This window comes from Typopeltis vanoorti, chromosome 13, assembly GCF_054136105.1.
Source record: "Typopeltis vanoorti isolate ZY-2024b chromosome 13, IOZ_Tvanoo_1.0, whole genome shotgun sequence".
NCBI classification, from domain to species: Eukaryota; Metazoa; Arthropoda; class Arachnida; order Uropygi; family Thelyphonidae; genus Typopeltis; species Typopeltis vanoorti.
The window spans coordinates 88,878,965-88,906,517 of record NC_143561.1 but is presented as its reverse complement, the minus strand read 5'-3'; the positions used below and the strand labels follow the sequence as shown (position 1 = coordinate 88,906,517).

Genomic DNA, 27,553 nt, shown 5'->3' with positions numbered 1-27,553 from the left:
CCCATTCTCTCATTTTCTATACTCATACCACTCACTTCCCCATTCATTTCCACTCCAATCTCTCCTGTCTTACTCTCCTGTTCTTCCACATCACTCCCCTCTCGATCTGATTCATTCTCTCTCACTCTACTCACTTCTCCACTTTCCAGCAGCAGTCTCTCCAAGCGACTCACACCATAACCACTCAAATGCAGTCCATCGCTCCCATACAGCTCACTTCGTCCCTCAAACTCATACCACACATTAACAAACTGTACTCCCATCTCCTCACACATTTCAGCCAGAATATCATTCATAATCCTTGCTCTCCATCTCATTTCACCACAATCATACCTAGGCAACACACTGACCACCCTTCCTCTCACACTATTCTCCTTTATCTTTCCAAGCAGTCTCTTGACATTCATTTTGACATGCTCTTTGTTCTCTCTCAAATCATTTGTACCAATTAATACAATTAACTCTTTTGCTCGTTCCCGCCTCATATTCAATGCCTCAATCACTCTACTCATTTTATCGCCTGGAAAACATACCTTGTGCATTTTCTCTTCTAGCACACCTTTAATAATGGAGTCGCCATACAATGCCACTCGCTCATCTTTTGTTAACTCTTTCATGCCATCATGATTTATTTTAATAGTTTTGACCTGAATTCTCTTAATTTCATTCCGCATCCATTTCATTTCTTGCTTCATCCAATCCAATTCACCTTCCGAACCTCGCGCCACATTCACTCTATCATTAAATCTTTCTAACTTTCTAACTCTCGACCCCCTCTTCTCACTTTCCCTCTCATTCATCCTTCTTTGTTTCCATACTTTCGGTCCAACATACGTCCACCTTTCACTATCATTCTTCTCACTTTCACTCTCACATATCTTTCTTTGTTTCCATACTTTCGGACTAACATGCGTCCAACTTTCGCTATCATTCTTCTCACTTTTACTGTCATTCATCTTTCTTTGGTTCAGTACTTTCGTTCCAACATGCGTCCAACTTTCGCCATCAGTCGTTCTTTTTTCGCTATCATTCATTCTTTCGATTTTTTTTACTTGCGATTTCTGCATCACGGCATTTCTACTTTCATTCGTTCTCACAATTTCGTTTCTTTTCGCCTCACTCTCGTCCCTTTTAACATCCGTTACGGTTGTCAAATCGCTCTTTTTCTTTTTTCCTGATTTTTTAACATTTTTTCGCCTGTCTTTCTCACCATCCTCTTTCAAACTTGCACTCCCGACACAATCGGTACTAGCACTTTCTGTCATCAACTTCATATTCGCATTCATCAATTCCTCGTTCAGGTCACATTTCGCACACACCCTTCTTCCATCCGCACTAAACATCCACAAATCATTTATGTAATCGAAGGAATACATATAACAGACCTCACACTTAACGAACCGACTGAAATCCAAATTAAAATCATGGAATGACAATGCCGCCGCCATTTTTTTTTTTTTTTCTATGCAGGTTACTAGGTCTAATATTAACGTTTTCGTATTTAGTTTAAGCAAGAAAAAAAACCCCACACCAATAATATCGGTAGCGTACAACGTTTACAGCCGCTCTTACTTAAACAATTACGCATATATACTTAATTATTCCTGGTAAAACTTATCTGAATCAGGAGCTCTTCAAAACGCGTCCATAGCGCTTGACCCACTAGCACCCTCTCTCCACCCAAGTTTAGCTCCATATTGTTATGTCCTGAATAACCCAAGAAAAAGAATTACCATTTTTTTTTATTCAGGAACAACTCTCTTTGAAAATAGGCAGAGAATTGTTGTGTTGGCCATAAACTGGAAATGTATATATATATATATGTATATAACGCTAAGATAGGAGTAAGAAATTATATAACAAATGAAAGAAATTTATAAGGCCTAACCTGTTATAAGGGTCTGATAGAGAAATTATCTGATGTATTGAATTAATTTAAGAACCCCATTTTATTTGTCATAGGATAGCAAAATCTGTAAGCCAGAGTCCAAGGGCCACCTTTTGACCGTCCAGTGTTAATTGTACCGGGTGGGGGGGGGGAGAGAAATTATGAGAAAGAGAAACTAGAGAGCTTTCTAAGAAAACACGCAAAAAGCACGTGCGATGTAGTGGAAGGAGATCGATGCCGTGATGAAAACCCATGTGACCACGTTGGAGGGCATCGCGATATACGAGAAACGCCAGGAAGAGCATGAAAACAAAAAGGTCAAGCAAGCCCCAATCGAGGCTTTTTTGGTTCATGTTTCCTAACTTCTTGGACGTTGGTCCAGTCTGCACCTACGGAGAAGTTCCAGGCTGACTGTGGAAGGTATGAGTCGTCTGCCACAGCGTATGGAATAGGGCTAGCTATTTCCTTGGACTAGGATAGCTATGCTATATTGTGCAACGGAAGAACCAAGTAGATGCTGTCCGTTCTGGCTAAGCTCCTGAGCCATATCACCATTCCTGCTGAGAATCTGGCCGTACAGTTGTTGAAGGTGACCAGAAGAGCAGAAGACTGAGAAGAAGCCTTGATGCCCAGACAAGGCAGAAGAAAGGAACGAGTATCATTTCAAAGATGGTAATGTAGACTTGTATTATATATTCATGGTTAAGGAATTGTGTGTTTTCCAAAGAACATCTTGTGTAGTGGACTTATTATATGGAACTTTAGGAATGGCATCCAACTTGGCATAGACCCATCTTTGTTTGAAAACTGTCTGCCTAGAAGGGCTCTGTTTAATTTGTATGAATTAATTGTGTTGTGTTAAGTGATATAACTGGTGACCATGTGAGTGTAGAATGTGTGGCAACTTGTGATGAGATAATGTTAGGTTACATATAGCGGTGGTCCAAGCAAATTTGTTCGTGTATTTCATTAGTAGTAATGAACCAGATATCTTACTAAAATTTGATTCAGATTACCAAGAAATAAGACTTTCATGTATCATTTCTTTAATTAATTAATGTTTCTTAGTACCTGCCTGATCTGGTTTAGTATATGAATTCAAACAGCCACTCATAAAATTATTATCGAACTTAGCGGGAAGAACCCACGTGTATAATTTAACAAAGCGGACCATGACTGCATGCAAGAATATAGTGAACAGAAGTTAGAAATTTACTTTAGTTTAGTTACAGTGTATCACTCTGAGAGAGCCATCCTGGATAAGAGTCTCATTTATCCTCGGTATTGGCTGGCACAGTTAAAAAATAAATTTGTCAATGCTTATCAGGTGGACTGTCTCAGAAGATATGTTTAATGGCTGCGTCTCATTCTAGGACAAAGCCCTAATCATTAAGTATCCTACATGTGATTAAACTTAAGAGCGGCCAAAGATTTTGTTTGTTTAAAAAAAAGGGGAAAGCCTATGTAGCTCAGTGGATGTGGCGTTTGCACACCACAGCGCTTGGCCACACGAAGGAAGACTTGGTTTAGAGTCTAGTTGGCGACTAGAGGAAATTTTTCTAAGCCTTTTTTCGACCGGTTCCCGAGTTAGTCGATCTCTGGCACGGGCAAGCGGGTTTTTTCTCCCGGAAACTTGGGTTTTTCGTCCTGTAAACTCAAGAAGAAAATCGACCATAGAACCCACATTATTTCAGACATTAAATATATTGTGTTAGGGATCACGAGATGGCGGCACATTTGAGCCATCTCTCTTCATTGTGTACCACTTAATTAGTGATAGCCTTGGGCCATCTATTCTCTGATTGGTACCAGTGGAGATTGAACTGCCCACTCAGTCTCCAAAAAGTTAGATAGGGCTAAATGGCCTCGCCTACTCCCGTATACGGAAATAAAATGGCGTTAGCTGATTTTTTTTTTTTTTTTTTTTTTAAGGGGAAAGGTTTAAGAGAACAACGTGTTAAGTGTAGACTAACCTTAAAGGTTAAAAGGGACAAAATATAGAAATAGAGGATATAACAATATTATGAACTTAATAAAAAAATTGCAGCATAGTGGTAAGCAAGGTCTTATTACTGACTTCTTGATAACTAAACCAGCCGAAGTATGCAATGAGAATTCTAGAAATTATGTCCAAGAGATTTCAAGTGATGACTAGGTCCGGTGACTCATAAATAATGAACATCTACAAAATGTTATTTTTGAAGACAGTGATGACTATTAAAATATGCATATTATTTAATTTTGCCTTAACACTTATGCATTATGTGCAATGAAGTTTGCTCACAATTTGTAATTTTTATAATTTTATACTATGTATTTGTTACCTGAATTAAATAAAATAAATTTTTTGTTGGATATGTTGTTGTTTATATAATTAAAAAATTAAAAAAAAACGATTTTGGAACATAACCCTACTTTTTCTATATGATCTGAGTATCGCATAATGTGATTTATATAACGCAGCACTTCTGTGGAACCTAACATCTGTGTTATACAAGGGTTACCTGTATATTTAATTTATTAGAATATATATTTTATCACCTTTAAATTTAAAATGAAGTAGTGATCAAATCTATAAAATTCCTGATTATTCTTTATAATTCTCATGTTTCCCCCCATAACAATGGCCTCTCTCCCTCTCTGAATCTTTTTTTATTGTTACTTTCTTTGTGTACTTTTAGCTCAGAGTACTAATTAAATGGCAACTTATGTAAATGCACATATACATTACTCAGAGTAGTATACATTATTTTGAGTCTTCTGAAAATTATAAGCTTCCATTGGTTGACAAAGAATTAGAAATCTAAAAAAGGCTCTTTGATTATTTAATTTTTTTTCTAAAGTGAATTGAATCCTGGGATTGAAGTATATTTAATTTGTAAAGAAACTACTGCAACTCAGAGGCAGAGCCATTTCAAATTTGAAAAATATACCATTCACATATCTGTACCTACATGTAGGTCTATGTGAAATGTTATCAAAGATACGTTATTTAAATTATTCAAAGTGTTCCATTAAGAAGTTGGGAATTGTAGGAGAAATAGGATGCCCACAGCTGTTTCCTCAATTTGTTGATATAATTTGTTTTTAAAGGAGAAATAACCAGAACATATAACAAAACCAGATAGCTTAACACTACCTGAAGGAAATTCTTCTCTAAGTAATTCAATGGTGACTGATAAAAGAATATTAATAAAGAAGGATTGAGTATCTAAGCTGATCATAACATCTGAAACCTCCAGATGAAGATCACCAATTTTATTTATAAAAACCAAAGTGTTTTTTATATGAGCAGAAGATCTTATGCTAGAAGTAGTAGGTAAATTGGATAAGTATTTAAATATCAATAACAGCCATTGGGCATAACTTCTGCCCTTACATGTTGCCACCTCTCTTGCATCCTGAAGTCACTATGGTAACTTCACCGAAGGAAAAGGTAGAGGACCTCTTGGCATCAGTTTTTTCCTCCAATTCCTGCCTAGATGATCAAGGCAAATCACCTCGTACCTCCACAAACTGCCTACTGCATGCCTCCTCTCAACTTACTTCAAATGGACATCAGAAAAACCCTCGTTAATCTTAATACTAATAAGGCTCTTGCTCCAGATGGTATTCCTTCGGTTGTGCTCAAGACTTGTGTTCCAGAATTGACACCCATACTGTATCACCTTTATAATGGAAGCCCACATCCAGCTTGTACCCAAAATGGGAGACAAAAATTGGCCATCTAACTATTGTCCCATTACTGTCACCTCAGTACTTTCAAAATTGAGGGAGAAGGTTATCAATAACCAGCTTCATTATCTTTACTCATCAGTTAATTAGCTATCACAAATTAGCATACAGACAAATTAGCCTTCAGAACACATGCAATTTACAGACAAAAAATACTGTTGTTGGAGATGATGAGATGATGGGCGATAGATGACATTGATGGTCTGTAGTGTTGTAGTTGGAGAATTAAGTAGTAGTGAAGATGATGAGATGTATTGAGTAGAGTAGAGTAGAGTGCCCTCCCATGATGAGTCCTTGGACTCCCTGGAGTTGTCAAGTAATAATAATAATCTCACCTACCTTTGGACTTAGGCCATAGTAAGATTTGTAGAAATTCATGTTATCACTTTCGATATTTCTAAGGCATTTGTTCATGCCTGGCACGAGGCCTCCTGAACCAACTGCCATCTTATGCTCTCCCTTCTACACCTTGTGATTGGATTGCCAGCTTCCTCACTGGTCATGCATTATGTGTCATGGTTTAAGCCTGAGCGGTTAGCATATCCACTCTCCAACCAACAGGCTGCTGGTTTGAATCTCACTGTGGGAATAGTCGTTTGTGATTGTCTTTAGGCAGGAGATGAATTTCATCATCACCCAGTGTGAGACCACCACTCCACTTATTGGAAGTTTGAAGTGGCTTGAAAAAAGTTCCATGTTTGTTCACTAGAGCTAGGTTTCCAGACTACATAAAAAATAAATGAAAAAAATACAAAAGTAAAAAAAATAAAACATACAGGGTGTTCGGGATAAATTTGACAGTTTCGTAAGGAAAAAGAAAATCTTCTTTGTATCTATTAAATTTAATGAATTGACAAAAAAACATTACAGGCAGAGTTAATTACAATACTATCAACAAGATTTACTCAAAATAACCACCATTAGCATCGATCACAGTTCAATCCTGCTTCGGAACCTCGAACAAGCTGATGCTACAGTCTCCCTGGGAAGGGCCGCAAAAACTGTTTTAATTTTATCCATTAACTGGGCTTTTGTATTACTGGAAGTGCGATTGGTGTCTTTTTCAACTGCGCCCCATACAAAATAATCCATGGGGTTAAGGTCTGGGGAGTTTGGAGGCCAAACATTTGGACTGGTGAAGTCGTAGAAATTTTCAGACAACCATTTTTGACTTTTCCCAGAGGTGTGGCAAGGGGCCGAATCCTGCTGCCATACATACGGCCTACCATTGGCTACCCTTGTTATCCAGGGCTTGACTACAGTTAGCAACTCCGCGAACAAAGCCCGAATTCCAATGCCAGGGTTCTTCAACACCTGTTCCTGCAGATTTGCGAGGAATTCTGCTGTACGAACGCAATCAGATCGTCTGCTAGGGATCTTTCTTCTTGCTACATCCTCGTAGTCACCATTGCAAGTCTCTAGTTCATGCCTGATTGTTTTTACTGTATTCAGGGAGCATTGGGCAGCAGTCGTAATATCCTTATTTTGATGGCGGGCACGAATCATCATGATACAAGTTATTCTCTTCCATGATTCAGGTGGGTTCCAGCTATCCATCCTTTCTGACATCTTGTATATGAATGAAGAAGGGTCCAAACTTTTAAATGAAGAGAAGTGTGTGTTAATACATGTAACTTACGGAAAAATATAATTAATTATAAATATGTCAAATTTATCCCGAACACCCTGTGTGTGTGTATATATATGTATGTGTATATATATATGTATATATATATATATATATATATATATATATATATATATATATATATGAAGGTTCGAATCCCGTGTAGGCATGGATGTTTGCGATTGTCTTCTCCCAATATGGACTGTGTCACGATAGGAGTAATAGACCCAAAATCTCCTGCAATGGGAGAGGCCTTCATCCTGCAGTGGGTAGAAAAATAGGCTGTCAATTTTATATATATATATATAGAGAGAGAGAGAGAGAGAGAGAAAAAAAAACCTTCTCCCATCCACAGTATGAATGTACTATTGAGTTGGAAGCCTTTTGTGAATGGGAGTCACCTAAAAAAAAAAAAAAAAAAAAAAAAAAAAAAAAAAAAAAAAAAAAAACATCATTGTACTTGACCTTGAGGCAGACACAATTGTTCCTGTTTGCTCATCTGGCTCGCATGCCTTAAATCATGTTATGTTTTATGAGTGAATCTAAAACCACATTGAGAAGGAAGAGAAAAAGAATGTTGTTTCATTTTAGAAACCAATAATTAAAGAGAATCCTATTTTTGGTAGGTACACTCAGGTCTCTTTTTATGTATATCTTTTTTATGCGGTTTTGAAGTTATACGGTGCATATTTCATGCGAATTCAGGATTTCCCAGTTGTACATAATGAACAGCATGTTGCAACACATTCTGGCATAACGTGAGTAACGTGTAAGCAGTGAATGTCCGTGAAGTTTAATTTTGCATGTAAGTGTTTGTCTTTTCATTATTGTAAGTCTAAATTTTGGTAATTTTTATTTTAAAGGTTTAATTTGACCCAATGGAGAAAAAAAGCACCAAAGAAAAGCAATTCTTTAAATGAAAATTGCAATTTTAGATTGCTTAGCAAAAGGAGAGGGATCTACAGCAATCAGTAAACATTTTAATTTAGACAAATCTACTATAAGAGAAATTAAAAAGATTGAAGTAGCAATAAGAAAATCTGTCATTTCTGGCATAAAAGTAAGTGCCAAATTATCATCGTACTCAAGAGATACTTTATTAGAAAAAACGGAACGAGTGCTCATAATTTGGATTGAAGAATAACTCAAAGAAGAATTCCTATAAGTGGTTATTTAATTAAACAAAAAGCTCTTCGGTTTTAAAGATAAAGCAATTGGAACCATCTACTTCCATTTCCCAGGCTGATAAAGAATTTTCGGCTAGCAAAGGATGGCTTACAGTGTTTTTAAAAAGAAATTCACTTCATAATGTGAAGATTACAGGTGAGGTTGCAGCAGCAGATGAAGAAGTAGCCAAAACGTTTCAAGAGAAGTTAGCCAAAATTATTGAAGATGGCAGATATTGTCACAATCAAGTGTTTAACGCTGATAAAACAGGATTGTTTTGAAAGAAAATGCCTAGTCGAACTTGCATCGCAAAGTCTGAGAAAAAAGCAAGTGGGTTTAAAGCAAGCAAAGATCGAGTAACGTTGTTACTTTGTAGCAATGCATCAGGAGATCGAATGTCGAAACCCCCCCTCCTAGTAAATCGATCTCTAAGACCATGTGCTCTAAAAGGCAAAGATAAAACAGCTGCTGGTACATTGGATGGCTAATACAAACCCTTGGGTAATAACCGCTGTATTTACTGAACGGTTCAATAATTGCTTTGTGCCAGAAGTGGAAACATATATGAAGCAAAAAGCTCTCAATTTTAAAGTTTTATTAATTAAACAACTTTTATTGTTAAAAGACCTGAAGATAAATGATAAAATATACAAAAAGCCAACAAGTTTCACTAGCCACTGTCTAGCATTTTCAAAGCTGAACTGGTGTGAAAACAAATGCAATTAAGTTACATGTAAAACATACACTTTTAACTGTTAGGCCATTACATTTGATCATTCGTGTTTGATGGCGTGCATGTGTTCAAATGCTTCAGTCAGAATCCGGTACATGACCATGTATTGTGTAGTTTTTTGCATATTGTTGTTCTGTTGAACTGAGAGAGATGATGAGATTTTTTCGTATGTCTTTAAGAATAATACCTTGATTTCTATTTAAGTTATTGCCTGTGTGTAGTATTACAGCTGCTTCTTTGAAAGTTCTGTGTCTGTAGTCATTCTCGATGTAAGGCATAGAACTGTTTTTCCAATCTATAATGTGATTTGATGTTGAGAAATGATGAGCTAAACCAGATGTGATGATTCTATTATGATTGACATCCCCCACATATTCCTTCCGTCTTATTTCAAAACTTCTAGAAGTCTGACCAATGTAAGAAAGGCCACACATGCATGGAATTTCATATACTCCAGGACATTTGAAGAAAGGTACCTCATCTTTGGGTAATCTTAAGATTTGTCTGATCGTGGTAGTTGGTTTAAAAGCCACTCTGATGTTATGAGCTTTTAACATTCTCGCCAATTTTGTTGAAACTGAATTAATATATGGAATGACAGCTGTGGACACATATTGGGGCACCGTAACACGTTGTTGGTGGTTGTCTTTAAATAGCAATTTGTTTAAAATGTTAGAAGGGTATCCATTCAGAGATAGAGTGTTGGCCATTAGTGACAGTTCTCTCTGTACATCTGCTTCTTTTGAAATAGACCTTAAGGCTCTATTACGGAGCATGTGAATGATGCTGTGTTTTTGTGATCTATGATGGTTGGACAAATAATGTAGATATCTACCTGTATCTGTGGGTTTCTTGTAAATGGAGAGTTGGAAATTGTTATCTTCTTTCTTCACGAGGATGTCGAGAAAAAATTATTTTAATACATCAGACCAAACATGTACAATTTAAGTTTTATTAATTGTTGACTATACACCAAGTCATCTGCAGGTAGTGTTTTATTCCATTCAATACAACAAGCATTATTCAGCCATTAGATCAAGGCATAATTGCTACTTTTAAAAAACATTACATTAAGCACACTTTTCAATTTATATTAGATAAACTAGAAAAGGAATCATTAACAGTAACCGATGTTTGGAAAAAATTTTCTATTTTGGACTGTTAAAATCATGTTGTATCTGTTATTGCTGAAATAAGACCGCAAACTTTAAATGGCTGCTGGAAAGCATCTTGGCCTACATTACATCTACATTATCAGCTGAAATCATTATTTTGCCACATGAAATTGGAGAAGGTTTTGATATATTTAGACAGAATGATGTAGACTAATTGCTTATGGATAATGCCTTAAGTGACTATGATATTATTGGATATTGATTATTTTAAATATCGTCGAAGGTCCAGAAAACGATAGTGAAGCGGAAGAAAAACCTGTCCCCCTGCAAATATAATTTGAGAAGGTCTTGAACTGTGCAATAAGTTGGGAAATCATTTTCTTGTTAATGACACAAATTTTGAACGAGCCTTTAAATTCCAATGTAAGCTGAAGAACTGTATGTCTGGATATTGCAAGCTGTGTAAAAAATTAGTGAAATCATCATCACAAAGTTTAATCACTAATTACATTGTCAGATGAAAAAAATCAGCACAGAACGAGGGTGAAGCTAATTCTGTTTGTGAAGAGCCATTGCTTTTATCATACAGATCTGATGTGCTGGCTGTATCTTCTGGTGATGAAAGTGATTTCGCGCCAGTTTTCCAACATTGCTGAATATTGTCTAATAGCGATGATAATTCTGATGAAAAAATGTAAAAAAAATTTTTACTTTTCAATAAAATTAAATGAATAAAGCTTTAAAACAAACTTAGGCATTATTATTGTCTTGAATTTTTATAAACTTTTTTATGTGATTTTAGGTTTATTTTAATTCATTGCTTTGGTTTTATGCATTTTAAGAAAATTATGGAGCGTATCCCTAATTTTTCAACGTAAGTTAGGTCTTTTTTTGCGCGATTTTTTTTATATGCGGTTTTCTGGGGAACATATCTACTGCATAAAAAGAGACCTGACTGTATATTTAAATTACTAAAATATGTAAATATGTGAACTGACTTTAAGGAAAACATGAACAATGTGAGAATGAAGAGTAGAAAGACATGCGCATTGGCAGTCATGTTGAGTTTTCTTTCACAATTTAATTCACAACATAGGATACTAATAAGAAAAGAAGTAATATATTTTCACTGGTTTTCTACCTAGCATTTTCAGAGTACAAACAGCAACAACTGATAGCAGGAACAGTTTAAAATTGTAACAGACAACACAAAAAACTAAAGTCCTAATTGAAACTAACTATAGATCCATAGATGTGCTGATTAAGTAATTAAGACATTAATTCTTTGGGTTGTTCATTACAAGTTTAAACTATTCCCAGTATTAACTAAGTGTTGCTATTTGCACACTGTAACAAACCTTGTCAGTTTCCTTCAGTTCAGTTCCATCAGTGTAATACATAGTTTTTAATATTTTGATTCTAATACATAACCTTACACTTTGTCACATTAGACTTGCTATCATCCTGCAACTCAGCATCACCTTTATTAACTGCTGTTCTTCCCAGTTTTGCATCATCATCTACAAATAACTGGATATTTCCTTTAAGATTGTTCTGTATATCATTAATTATGTGGATTAAATAGCAGGCTCCTATGGCACACCACTGATTACTCGCCTACCTCTTGGATTTGCACCATATACTGCTCTGTGGTGTTTGTCTATCAGCCACCTTCTTAGTTATGTTATTAGCATAACATAACTTCTGTGTAATATCCTATCAGATGCTTTTGCGAAGTCCATCAGTATATCATGTTGTAGTTATTCATCTTTATCCAGCTTAACTGTCACTTTATTATAGAAAGTGAATAAATTAGTAAGCAGGACTTATCTTTCACAGAGCATGCTGCCACTCATTCCTATCCACCCATTTCCAAATTCTGCCCTCATCCAACTTATCTAACACCTTAACCACTACACCTGAGATGCTGATTGGTTCATAATTTGTGTTTCTGTCATGGAGTATCCTCTATGTAATGAACTATTTCGTATTCATACCACTCTCTTGGAACCTTGTAATGCTAAGATTTAAGTTGAACAGTGTGGTTAGTGGCAATGCTAATTCTCTTGCATTTTCTTATAACATATAAGGATGCTATAATTTGGCTGTATTGACAATAAGATTTTGTAATATCCTAAGCACCTTCAGTTTATCTACCTCTATCCTCACATCAGTCTCAAAGTGATCAGCCAAGTTGCTCAAATATTTTGCTTCTTTCTGTCATTTCTCCCTTAGTTGCATATAACTATCTATCATGGAAAGTTATCTTTCCGTAGTCATTTTTTTCTTTTAGTTGCCACGTATAGGAAAATAATGCTTTGCAAGAAATCTCTGTATGCCACAATAGTTGAAAATATGCACTATCTCATGGGTTTAGTGACCAACCTATAAAATGAATATCACAACATTTTAGTAAAGCCACGTCTTCGGAATATCCCATTCTTATAACTAGGTGTGAATAAAATTTATAAGGATCTTTTTGGCTTAAGGATTTGGAGTTTGGCATTTGGAGTTATATTCTATTCCTTTGGCAAGAGTGACTGTGCTCAAGTATAGAAACTAATTTTCTTCTCTTTCTTCTGAATGTCTATTTCTTCACAACTATTAAGCATAAAAATGATTAGTGAATTGCATATAGACTTGAATATTAAAATTTAATGGGATGAGGATGTTTGTTTCTTTTCACTTAATGTTTGAGCAGTTATATATTTCCTTTACTTAAAATTAATATTAGCAGTAATTTTCCTGATTAATATCTTATATTTTAGGCTAGTATTCCTCTAACACCAGTGCTTGAAGAATGCAGTTCTACCACTCAGGGTTTCCATCTGCATATAGCCAGACTCCTTCCTCCAAATTATCAGCTAACTAGGTAATCCATGTTTATTTTGTATAAATATGATTGTGTATTTATAATAACTACATAACCAATTCTGACAAATTATAAAATGTTACAGTTTAATAGTTCCTTTAAGAGAAATGCTTCTGATGATATTTAAGATCTTTTTTTAATATTATATTATATATATATAATAATAATAAAAAAAAAGTTAGAGCTTCTTGAATATATTTTACAATAATGAAATCATATCACAAGAAATAATCAACAAGGAAATAGTAATGTTTACATATCATTCTTTTAAAAATCACAGAAATGTCAATTTATTTATTTACTTCTAGTAAAGAGCACTGTTTGTCCAAAGTGACATGCGACAGTTTACAAACCAACCATTCATACCAAAGAACTGAACAACCATACCGAATAATATTAAGTTTGTTACTTTCCTAGCAGTAATTCTGAGTGTTTTTATGATGGATGGTAGTAATAATAAATTTTCACCATGCATGATAAAGCTTCTAAAAACAAAAGTAAATTTAATCAAGGCTTACAAGAGAAATTTAGTTTTATTATTATTATTATTATTCAGGCCTCCATGGAGTCAAGAGCCTCATCGTGGGAGGTCCTTCCTAGGAAACACTAAGTCTATCATACCATTCCTTGAACTCATTGACTGGTCTTGCTCTCACCACTCTATCAGGCAATGCATTCCATGGTTCAACCACCCTCCACTCCTCATCCTCTTGTTCACAGCTTCCTTTTGTAACTTCCATGGATGGCCCCTTGTCACATTGGTCCTTCCTGCTGTTCCACTAAGTGAAAGAACTCCCCAGTGTAAACCCTATAACTGCCTCTCAACAGTTTAAAAGTCTCGATCATATCACCTCTCCTTCTATCCACCAAACTCTGCAGTCCATATTCCCTCAGTCGATCCTCACAACTAACATTGTACAGTCCTGAAGCTGTCTTTGTTATCTGTCTCTTTACCCTTTCCACAGTTAATTTATCACCTTAAAATCCTGGGGACCAAATTTGAGAACAATAGTCTAAGTGTCTTATACAACAGAATAATAAATCTTTTATCTCTGCACGTCAGCATCCTTCTCAGTATTGCAGCAATCCTCTGGGCTACCTTCACTGCCTTTTGCAATATGCTCCCTTTCAGTTTTCTATCAGTCATAACCCCCAGCTCCTTCAAACAAGTATGCAGCCTCCCACCGATGTATCCCAAACTTCAAGACTTCACATTTTGCTGCATTAAACCATAACTCTCCCCATTTATTTGCCCATCTGTCTAGTTTATTCAAATCCTCTTGCAGGGCTGCCACATCTGCATTATTACTAATAACCCTTCCCAGCTTCACATCATCTGCAAACAACTGAATATCCCCTTGCAATCCATTGACAATGTTATTAATATAAAGGTTAAACAATACAGGTCCCAGTACTGAGCCTTGTGGAACCCCACTTGTAACCTTCTGCCTCCGTGATATTGCCCCACCATACACAACTCTCTGATACCTATTAGACAGCCAATCCTGAATCTAGTTGACTAACCCGACATCTAAACCTATGTGCTGCAACTTAAATATCAACTTATGATGTGGCATCCTGTCAAATGCCTTGGCAAAATCCAATTGATGAGGGAAAGGCATATACTGCCTTTCCCTGATCTACTGCTCTTGTTACTTGATTATAAAAGGCAATCATATTACTAAAGCAAGAGTGCACCTTAACAAATCCATGTTGATTCTCACAGATAGCATTATCCTCATCTGCCCAATGCCAGTTTGTGTGTCATCTGCTGATGACACACAAACTGGCCTATAATTATAGGCCTGCAAAATTCAAGTCATGAAAAGTTGTCTGGAAACTAACTGTTTCTGATTTATTTTTGACTGCTGATTTCAAATATCTCTTCCATTTTTCTCTATCACATAAGGATTTTTCATAAAATGGATCTCAATATTACAGTAAAATACTTTTAAAATGCATTATATTAAGTAAAATAACAGTATTTAAAATTTTTTGTAAACATTTTTGGAATGAAAGTATTGGGAAAAAATGTTTTAATTAAAGTAATTAAAGATTAATCTTTAGTACATACTTTATATTTTGTTGTGGTATCTTTTTCCTTCAAAGCTTCTTTTTGAACTTTTTCTGCGAAATTCTTTTCCCCGGTCGTCTCTGTGCAACATCCAGCAACAGTCCGCCATCATGTTGACATTCCACCTGCCCTGATACCTTCTTTCCATCTCCTTGATGTCTTGGTGGAATTGCTCTCCTTGCTCTTCGCTGGCAGTTTCCCAGATTCTCAGGAAAGTAGTCTAAATGAGAGTTGAGAAAGTGCACTTTTAAGCTCATGGGGCATCCCAAATCCTTGAATTTCCTGTAGCATGTCTTCCCCAATCATTTTATAGTTGGGGTCCTTGTGATTTCCAAAAAATTTGGCACCACCTGTTTCAAAGCTTTCCATGCTTCTTTTTCAACATTTGCAATTTTTTCTTCAAACAGTTTATCCTTCATAAATTTCCTGATGTTCGGACCGATAAAAATATTTCCTTTCAATTTTGCTGTAGATAATCCCGGAAATTTTCCACACGTATTTTAAAACACTCCTTCTTTCGCCAAAGCCTTGACAGATTGTTTCATCAATCCCAGCTTTATGTGAAGTGGGGGTAAAAGGATTTTTTCCCGAGCAACCAGAATTTCGTGTAATACATTTTTACTTCCAGGTTCTAATGTGACTCTTTCTGGCCATTCCTTCTTGATCCAATGTTGCTCTCAATCTCTGCTGTCCCACTCACACAAAAAGCACGGGTATTTGGTGTATCCTCTTTTTTGTCCCAAAATCATAGATCACAGTCTGCGGTAATCTTAAAGATTACCGCAAACTGTCCATTCATGATCATTGTGCTTAAGTTTGCTGAGAATGAAGACTAAATTTTCGTATCGTTCTTTCAAATGCACGGAATGTGTTACTGGTACTGAAGCATACTTATTGTAATTTTGGAGAAGCGCAGCTTTGAGGCGTCTTTTTGAGGAATCGATAAGCAACTTCCAATCAATAACTTCATATTTTACGTTGAATTTGCTTACCAGTCCAGGAATATCGCTACAGTAAACTAAATCACCTTCCTCTGAAAAGTAAGGACAAAAATCTCTTTCTTCTTAGAAAATATGCCACCTTTCAGAAATATGATAACCTCAGTAGTCAACGACTAAAGAATCACACAAGAAAACATGTATCTGTGACAACAGGAAAGTGATCAGTTATCTCGGCGAATCAGATTCAAAGTAGCCACCTGCACTTTTATATGCATTCCTTCCTCCTTCCCTCTCCTATCTTAAGAATGAGAAGTTTTGTGGAAATTTCTTTATTTACCATAAAAAGGCATTTCAAAAACGCACCTATACAACTAATTAGCTGTAAATAAAGGAGAATGAAAATAAATACCAATGCGCTGAATTCAAATCCAAATTCAACTAATAAAAACGATAAAATTAGAAATTGGGTAAAATTGGTGGGTGATGGAATTTTTTTCTATTTTTTCTGAACTCACCACCTAAAAATCTATAGTAATCAATTATTACTTCTCAGACAACTTTTCCATTACAGAGCCCTGTATTAGACACTTCCAGTCTGCTATTGCTTATGCAATGGCACTATCTTACCTTCCTTCCATTCCTTGGGTACATTTTCCATAGCTAGACTTTCATTGAAAAGCCAGGTCAGTGGAGCTGTCAGTTCTTTAGCACATTCTCTCAAAACCTGTGGTGAAATACCATCCAGTTCCACACTGACATCCAGAGTACTCAATATTTGGAACACTCTCCTCTTGCACCTCCAAACCTTGAACCAGCCCTATCCCTGTAGTATTAAAACCTACTTCTCTAGGATGAAATACTCCATTAAAGTGTTCATTGAACAACTCCACCATGTCTTCTGCATCAGTCACTCTATTCCCATTTTTATCCCACAATGTCATTCTTCCACAATCATTTCTCCTCCTACTAGCCACATAGCTAAAAAATTTCCCTATGATTTTCTTTGGATCTTAGTGCCAATCTCTTCTCATATTCCAGTTTTAGCTTCCTCACCATACTAGTCACTCTTTTGGCCTGAGTCTTATATTCTTCATGCATCTGCTCTCCACCCCTCTCCTTATATCTCTTCCATAATCTCTTTTTCACCTGCAGTTACTGTTTGATATTGTTTGTCATCCACTTTACACCAAATTGTGTCCTCTTCTTTACTCATGGAATACAGCTTACTATTGCTGCTAACAAATATTCCTTCACAATTTCCCAAGCACTAATGATATCCTGACCTTCCAATTCCACCCTTCATGGAACTATCCCAAGTTGATATCTAAGACCATTAAAATCACCTGCCTTATAATTCCACGTACGTTCCCTTTTCTTTGATAATTCTGCATGTCTATTCATCTTCCAAGTCAAAACCACATGGTCATTCTCTCTCCAACTGGTGGGAGAGATGTCATCTCAGTTATTATCTGCTCTTCTGGTGCTATGACCAAATCCAAAACTCTTAAACCTCTTGTTCCCCTCTATTACATGTTGCCTAGGACATTTGTCCCTCAAGAATTCTAGAAATTCCATTCCCTTATTACTACATGCATTTTCCTCTTCCCAGTATCTCCTGTTCCCAACCCTCTGTATTCCTTGGCTTGTAGCAACACCCCACTAAATATTCTATCTCTACCTCTATCCCTATCTATCTCTATCCCACCTCTACCTCACACCATATGCTTTCAGAACCATTAGTGTTACTGCCTTCCAAAGCCTCCACTCTTAGAGGACATAGTTTATTGCTTATCATAAGTAATACTCCACCACTGTGTTTTCCTTTCATATCCTGCCGAAAAATGCTATACCCTGCTACTTCTATTCCTGTTATTATATCATCTTCCGTCTCAGAGATCCCAATAATCTTTGGCCGGGCTAATGCTATCAGCGCCACCAGTTCATCTCCTTTATTCTGGATACTCCTCGCATTAGTATAAGCATAAAACTGTCACTTCTTCTATACCTCTTTATCTCCTCAAGACCCCCACTGGACTCAGTGTTACTTGATGTCATCCCCCCCCCAAGCACCCATTCCCACAAGAGACCACCCCCCTGCTACACCCCCCTAGGGAATTCGTTTCCCTGCATTGACACACCCATTCGTTCAGAGAACAGCAATCTCTCCAGATGTTATGTCCTTCCTCACTCAAATGCAAGCAGTCTCTCACATACAGCTCCTTTCTGTCCTCAAATGCCCTCCAAGCATCTACATATTCCAGTCCTCTCTTCTGACACATTCTGGCTATTATGCTATTCATTATTACTGCTCAGCTCGTCACTATCATACCTGGGCGCAGCACACACAATCTTTCCTCTCTGCGTGTCCTTTTGTACAACCTTAAGAAAGAATCTCAGATATCTTGCCACCCGATTTACATTGCCTCTCAAGTCATTTGTGCCCACCATCACAATCATCTCATCCACCCTTTCACCCCACTTAATTGCCATAGCCACACTTTCTATTGTTCCTCCAGGCAAACACTCCTCTGGCATCCTATCTTGCACACCACAGATCATTGAGTCTCCATACATCACAGCTCTTACCACACTGTTTCTTGATTGCTCACCTGCATCCCTCACTCTCTTTTCTAACTCTTTTACTCTGTGTTCCCCTACTTATCTGCTGTCTTGGCATCACTCCATCCCTGGTTACATCACTCCCTCACATTCTCATTCCTTCTCTTTCACTGTTTCTATTCTCTCTTCTATCATTTTTTACCTTTGTCTCTCACTCCTCTTCTATCATTTCCATACCTTTCTCTCTCACTCCTACTCTGATTTGACTTTCATTCTTCTCTCCCATTTGCATGATCTTAGATGCTTAGTCTCTGCAATTTGTATATTCTACAAATATTTTCATGGAAAATGCTCATCTGAAACAACATTAATAATTCCCCCACTCTCTACTAAACCCATTGGAACACGTACAGCCACCTCCCAACACCCCTTCACAGTACACCTCGAAACCCACAGAACAAGTTTCTTTCCCTCTTCCTTCATCCCTGCTACTGCTGTACTGTGGAACAATCTTCCCCCTGATGTATTTCCCAAGGAATACAATATAGAGGCTTTTAAATCGAATGTTAACAAGTTCCTCTCCCATCCCACTACCCATATATGGTACTAAAGTACTATAGGTTGACCAGCCAACCTATCATATATGGGCCCAACATAAAAAAAAATAAAAAATAAAAAAATCTCATCTTTCATACTTCTCATCTCATTCCTGAGGCATTCCACTTCCTCTTTCAGCTCAACTATCTTTCTCTGCAAGTTAGCCACTCTTACTCACCATCAAGTGACTTGGTGACATGCCATTTGTAACTGGAGCTGCTGCTGCTGCCATCATTCAAATAGCGCCAAGGAAATCCTTCAACTAAACTCTAAATAGTATGTTATGTGCTCTACTGCAAGCTAATTTACTTCCAATCAAGACCATCTCTGAAAACTTCACAATCATTCAAGCCTTTTGCACTCCCCACTCTTTTTTCATTCATATTTTCATCATTATTCTCTCCTTCTATCACACTATTCATCTCTCTCTCGAGATTTTCCCGTCCCTCATGCAAAGAGGTCGGTTATCGTAATATCTACGTCACTAAGTTCCTCCCATTGCCTATATTTTACACATTTATGCACTCCCCCTTCTCTCGCCTGTTACATATCCAACTGCTGGGACGCATACATACTACAAGCATCACATGCCACAAAATTCTGTAGTATGTTACGCAAAATGGAATCCTTAAATGGGGGAGGACTTGGTGACATGCCATTTGTAATTGGAGCTGTGGCTGCCTCCATCATTCAAATAATGCCAAGGAACTACTACAACTAAATGCTAAATACTGTGTTATATGCTCTGCTGTAAGCTCATTTACTTATGCGATACTATAAGTATAAACTATATTTAACTATACTAAATGACGAAAACTTATCTTCTCTTCTACCATAGATGCATCTGACTCTGACCTCGCCTTCTCGGTAACCCAAAATAACACAATATAAACAACTAAATTCCAAAAGCAGCACCACTAAAGAACACTTGTGTTACTGAGAAAAAAATGTGGCACAATTTGCGACAGAAGTCACACTATACACCACTTAAAAACACTTTTTTTTTACCACAGCTCAAATCCACTGCCACGTTCTTCATCAGTTCTAGTGCCACAAGAAAGTAAAATCTGATGTTGAATGCAAAATTATATGTGATATTTGCAGCACAGAATTTCCAATAGCTCAAATTGATATCTGTCTCAAATTGATTGCCATTTTATGCTAGTATTCTAAAAATCTAGTCATCTTATTTAGAGTGGAAGGGAGAAAAGATAAATTGGTCATGTGTTTCTTTCGAGGAAACATGACCAATCCGTTTTATCTCATTTTTTGCTCAGATTGGCATGTGACAGTTTACAAACCAATCAGTCATACAGAACAACTGAACAATCAGACCAAAGAATATTAAGTTTGTTAAAATACGTATGTTGCATGAAAACGAGAGGGTAACTCTCCATGAAGATAGCAGTTAACTCTGCTTCCCACCTTTATTCATATCACTGGCTCTACAATCCTTCATTGTTACTTGATGCCCGTTATGATCTTCACATCAAGGGACTGCATACATATATACAGCAGCAAACTATATTGCCTCTCACTATACTAGTCTGTAAAATTATTATTACTTTTTTTAGCTAACTATTGATCTCGCCTATAGTAATAGTGGTAACATGTTATCCCAATGAATCTGGGAGATTCACTGGGATAGTGTTCTTTACTATTTAAATGGCTGAAGAATATAACCTTTTCTGATTAGAAAGTCATCTGATTCTCTATCATACCAAAACATTGTGTGAACACTAGCTTAAGGATGTCTAAGGTCCTAATAATGAATAGACGTGGACAGACATGTAGGAAATGCAACAGCAGGAACTATATCTGTATGAAAAAAACTGTGGTGAAGTGAGAGAGGGATAAATAATCAGTGATATTAACTGATGAATAAATAATAACCTAATTGATTTCTTCTGTAATGATTCAAGGATTTTTAGGAAGCTCTAAGCATACCACTAAAATTCAAGGAGAATATTCGGTGATTAGACAGATCTGTTATTTATATAGAGTTAATGACACTAATTCTTGTAGATAAACTTATACGTTGGTTACACATGAACTTTAAATTTTTCAGGAAATAACAATATATACTAAAATATTAATTAAAAAACCTTAATCAATACTTTCCTATATTTCGGCAATGTTATATTGCAATCTTCAGGAAACATAAAACTATGATATGTGCACACAGGCACTAACAACGAGCAAATGGGGCTGAAGAAGGCAACTGGCATTGGCCCCAGAATCCTAAAGATGCCCCCAGCAGTCTAAATTGAGTTGTCTTGACTTTTGGCTTCCCAAATTTGAGGCAGTCTCATGCACCAAATTTGTTGAGATTTGAGAAGTTTTTTTAGAGTTGAGACTGATTCCAGGAAGTCTTTCATATTTATATTTGCTACAGTGTAGTAAAGTAGCTTTCTTACAGCATATTCTGTGGTGGGTATCTAGTGCATGGTCCACAAGTCCTGAGTGGCTCTATTGTGAAACCGAATGTAATCTTCGTGCTTCGAAATCCTGATATTAGCTGTCCTACCTGTTAGGCCATAGGACGACAGTTTATAGCTGCAAGGAACCTGGTATACTCCAGGTAGGTCTAGGGGAAGTGACTGGTCTTTGGTGGAGCAGATGAGGGATGCCAATTTCTTATGTGGTTTGTAAGAGGTAGTCAGGACATTTTTTTTTTTTTTAGGATTTTTGTGAGCTTTTCAGACTCCCCCTGGATATATGGAATGGTGATAAATTTAGTGTAATCTCTGTTAAGGAGGGGGGGGGGGGATTGTGGTTAACTGGTTTTAATATTTTCTGGATTTTTTGGGCTTATAGCTATTGGCTAAGAAAGTGTTAAGGATATGATTTAGTTCAGTAGTTAGGACATTGTTGTCTGAGCAGATTAATTTAGTTCTGTTATATAGGATTTTTATAATCCTATATGGTTGGTGGGGGGGGGTTGATGTAATTGCTGGTGAATTTAGTGTGTAATCAGAGTATCTAGAAAGGGAGACTGTTGTTGTTTTCTTTTTTCAGGGTGAACTGGATAGGGTGCTGATTGTTTAAGTGTGTTAAGAAGTTGTGAAGTGTTTCTAAGCCATGTGGCCAAATAGCGAACACATCATCCACATAGCATAGCCAGATAGGTTTTTGTGGAGGCTGAGTTTAAGGCTTTTTCATCAAAAGTCTCCATAAAGAAGTTTGCCAGGGGTGGAGAGAGTGGAGAACACATGGCTGTACCCTCTATCAGTTTGTAGAATTTTCCTTGCCAAACAAAATAGCCTGAGTTCATGGTGAACTGAAATAGGGCTGAGATATCTGGTGGAAATTTGGCTTGGATGAAATCTAAGTGAATAAGCAGACATCAAAACTGATCATTATGTCAGTGTGTTGCAGTGAGAGCTTCTCTATACTGGCTTTAAAGTAGGTTGAGTTTTTAATGTGTGATGGTGTGTTGCCAGTATAATGTGCGAGCACTTTTGCAAAATGTTTGGCTAATTTGTATGTGGGGGAATCGGTGCCATCCATAATGGGATGTAATGGCACATTTTACTTATGGATTTTTGGTAGTCCATATATTCAGGGAGGGGGAAGGGTCTAGAGTTGAAAGGTTTTAGTCTACTAGTCACTTCCTCAGGCCAAGAAGTCACCTTCTTAAGGAGCCTTTGGAGTGTTCTGATTTGGGAACTGATGGGATAGCTTACCTGTGTAAGCTATCCCACCAGCTTACAATCCTTTCAACTTAAAGTTGAAAGCTTACCTATGTAGTCTGTTTGGTTGAGAACCACAGTGGCATTTCCCTTATCCACTTTGGTGATTACTATTTGGCTGTTGTTCTTCTTTAGATAAGTTGGTTTTCAGTGGGTTAGCTTTGGTAAGGACTCTGGCTACATCCAGTCTGATATTGTTAGCAATATGGATAGGAAGGTTGCAGATACCATGTTCTACCTGTATCATCACTCAGTGCAAGTGCATCATGATTCAGGGTAATGGAAGAAAGGTTAATTACTATGTTGAGCTGTATTTGAGGTTTGGACGCAGAGTTCTTTTTTAGATTTTTGAATTTTTTTATGTGCCGACATCATATTTTAATAAATTCTTTCTCTGCTGAAGCGCAAGAGATGTCTGAGAGGATTGTTCAAAGGCAATCATTCAGCGTTAGCGGCAAGCTCTTCCACTAATGCAAGAATAGCCTTGTTAGTGTTAGCCAAGAGAATGCAGGTGGCAGCAATCTGTTCATGTAGTAAGGTGAAGCTGGTGCCAGCTATAAATGTGGAGACCTTTGGTGACATGAAACAGTGTTTCAGTTTGACACCATTCGGAATCAACTTATTGTCCCAACAGAAAGTAACTAGCAGACTAAAACCTTTCAACTGTAGACCCCCCCCTTCCCCAAATATATGGACCAAAAATCCATAAGTAGAATGTGCCATTATGTCCCATTGTGGATGGCATTGATTCTCCCACATACAAATTAGCCAAACATTTAGCGAAAGTGCCCGCACATTATACTGACAACACACCATCACACATTAAAACTGAACCCACTTAAAGCCAGTATAGAGAACTTCTCACTCCAACGCACTGACATAATGGTCAGTTTTGATGTCTCCTCAGACACAAATGTCCCACTCAAAGATACCTTAGATCTCATCCAAACCAAATTTCCTCCTGATATCTCAGCCCTATTTCAGTTCACCATGAACTTAGGCTATTTCATTTTGGCAAGGAATTCTACAAACAGATAGAGGGTACAGCCATGGGTTCTCCACCCCTGGCAAACTGCTTTATAGAGACTTTTGAAGAAAAAGCCTTAACAGCTGCACAAAAACCTACTGTCTGGCTATGCTACGTGGATGATGTGTTCGCTATTTGGCCACATGGCTTAGACACACTCCACAACTTCTTAACACACTTAAACAATCAACACCAGAATCCATTTCACCTTGGAAAAAGAAAACAACAACAGTCTCTCTTTTCTAGATACTCTGATTACACACCAGCCTGATGGGTCCTTGGCTTTCTCTGTTTACAGAAAACCGACCCATACAGGTAGATACAATCACCAGTAATCATCCCCCTTCACAACAATATATGATTATAAAAACCTTATATAACAGGACTAAATTAATATATTCAGATAACAATGCCCTAACTGCTAAACTAAACCATATCCTTAGCATCTTCTTAGCCAATGGTTACAACCCCAGAAAATATTAAAACCAGTTAACCACAATTCCCCCCCCCCCTTCTTAACAGGGATTACACTAAATCTATTACCATTCCATATATCCAGGGTGCATCTGAAAAGCTCACAAAAATCCTAAAAAAAATATGACCTGACTACCTTTTATGAACCACATAAGAAATTGGCATCCCTCATCTGCTCCACCAAAGACCAGTCACTTCCCCTAGACCCACCTAGAGTATACCAGGTTCCTTGCAGCTGTGAACTGTCCTCCTATGGCTTAACAGGCAGGACAGTTAATATCCGGATACCTGAACACAAAGACCACATCTGGTTTCATCAATGCAGCCACTCAGGACTTACGGACCATACACTAGATACCCACCATCACAGAATAAACTGGAAGAAAGCCACTTTACTACACTGTAGCAAATATAAATATGAAAGATTGTTCCTGGAATCAGCCTCAACTCTAAAATACTTCCCAGATCTCAACAAATTTGGGTGCATGAGACTGCCTCAAATTTGGGAAGCTTGCATACTAAGAACATCAGCCCAACAGCTAAGACAACCCAATTAGACCACTAGGGACATTTTTAGGACTCTAGGACCAACACCAGTTGCCTTCTTCAGCCTCATTTGCTTGTTGTTAGTGCCTGTATGCACATATCATAGTTTTATGTTCCCAGAAGATGGCAATGTAACATTGCCAAAATATTGGAAGGCATTGATAAAGTTTTTTAATTAATATTTTAGTATACTTTGTCATTTCCTGAAAAATTTAAACTCAGTTAATGATAGTTCACAGATAAATAATGCCTAGAGTGAAAGAGAGAACTTAATTTTCTGAATGTGGAGGCAGTACTTTTTTGTTTTATGTGACTTCCATCCATGAAAACTTTTGTGGGTCAGAATATCACATAAAAAATAGCCAATGCATAGCAGATGGGCTAAGGTTTTTTTTTTTATTTTATAAATTTTTTGACATACAGAACCCAAACATGCAAAATTTTCAACCCACTTAAATTCTCCATTAAAGAGAAGTGGTGGACTTATACTGGGCAGTGAAATTCATCTCTCAGCTGAAGACATTTACAAACAGCTATGCTCACATGAGATTCCCACCTGCAGTCTGTTGTTTTTGGATGACAGCAGTATTATCTGCTTGGCTATTCAAAATGGCAGTATGTTTATTCCAAAGAAACTTGTAATATGTAATGCTAAGACCTTTGGTCCTCCCTATCTCTTTCTCTAGGAATAAAATGTGCTTTTCCAGGATGAAGTACCCCAGTAAAGTAATCTCACTATGTCATCTGTATTGGTCACTCGATCCCCATCCCCTTCTGATGTGGTCATTTATTTAAAATCATTTCTCTTCCTACTGGCCACATAACATAAAAATTACTTAGGATTGCAATCCTAGTCTCTTCTCATATTCCAGTTTTTTTTCCCCCTTCCTACTATAATATTTACTTTACAGACTTGAATCTTATATTTCTCATGCAACTATTTTCCACCTCTTTTTATACTTTTTCCATAACCTCTGATTTTATTATCCATTCATTTACACCAAATCTTATAATCTTTTTCACATGAGGTATGTAAATTGCCATTGATGCTTTCAAGTTCTTTCATTCATGGAACTGCTCCAGTCTGATTTCTAAAACTATTATAATTGCTTCCCTTATAATTCCACATGGTTTCCTGTTTTTCCTGGAAACTTCCACATGTCTCTTCATCCTCCTGATCTACATGGTTAGTGAGATCAGTTACAATCAGATTTCCTTATGCTAAAACCAAATTCAATGCTCTTAGTCATTGCACTACTTTTACTACATGTTTCCTGAGATGTTTTTTCATCTTGAATTCCAAAAATTCAGTTCCTTTATTAAGTATGTTGTTTGTGCTGCCCAATTTTTACTACTATAATTAAGATCATCTGTAATGATTCTTCACTTTGCATTTGTGAAACTAATTTGCCTAAATATTTCCTACTCATTGTCATCTCTGTTCCCTGGCTTGTAGCAAGCTCTCACTAAACATCCTGTTCCACCCATCCACCTCACACCAATACACTTTTGAAACCATCAGTGCCATTTCCTTCTAAATTCTCTATCCTAAGAGAACACAACTTATCATTTGTCATACATAATACTCCATCACCAGTTTATCATTTCTATCCTGCTGAAATGTGATCTTTCATTCTCTTTATTATCTTTCTAGTAGCAAGGCTTATACGTTGGTCATACATAACTGGTAATTAGTTTACGGAATTAGCAACGCATATAAAGTATATTAATTAAAGGTAACTTTAATGAATAACTTCTATATTTCGGCAACGTCACGTTGCCATCTTCAGGAACATAAAGATATGGTATGTACACGCAGGTACTAACAAAAGCGAATGAGGAAGAAAGCAAGAAACTAATATTGTTCCTAAAGAGGGCACCATTAGGACTTTCAGAACAATATTAGTTTCTTGCTTTCTTCCTCATTTGCTTTTGCTAGTGCCTGCGTGCACATACCATATCTTTATGTTCCTGAAGATGGCAACATGACGTTGCCGAAATATAGAAGTTATTCATTAAAGTTACCTTTAATTAATATACTTTATATGCGTTGTTAATTCCGTAAACTAATTACCACTTTATTATCTTGGCATTTGTATAAACAGGAGTGCATTATTAGTATTTCTATATATATATATATATATATATATATATATATTATTATTATTCTTCCCAGACTCCATTTGACTATGATATATCATACATCCTCCCATCTCCCAAATCTCCACTGAAAGCTGTCCTGCTACTATTCATCCTGGCAACTGTAATTTCCCTGTCCTAACACTTCCTTTCTTGGAGAACAATAATTTCCAAATACCCGATCCTTTCATATTCAAATACAATACACTGCAACACTCTTCTATATCTCTGTGTACAGCTTGCTTCTCTCATCAAATACACTCAAAGCAACCATGTATTTTGCAGACCTCTCTTTTGACACATTCTCACTGTCATGCTATTCATTATTTGCTGCTCTTCTCTATTGTGCATTATCTCTTTTTCTGTT

The 27,553-nt window shown here is 36.8% G+C and overlaps 1 protein-coding gene across 1 annotated transcript in view; it reads left to right on the top strand.

Annotated features, from left to right (window-relative positions):
• Pdzd8 (PDZ domain containing 8) overlaps positions 1-27,553 on the top strand; it is a 269,988-nt gene that overhangs the window by 180,932 nt on the left and 61,503 nt on the right. The window contains exon 11 of the mRNA XM_090402639.1: positions 13,034-13,137. Within this exon, the coding sequence (XP_090258765.1) occupies positions 13,034-13,137 (104 nt within the window). The remainder of the gene's footprint in view (positions 1-13,033; positions 13,138-27,553) is intronic.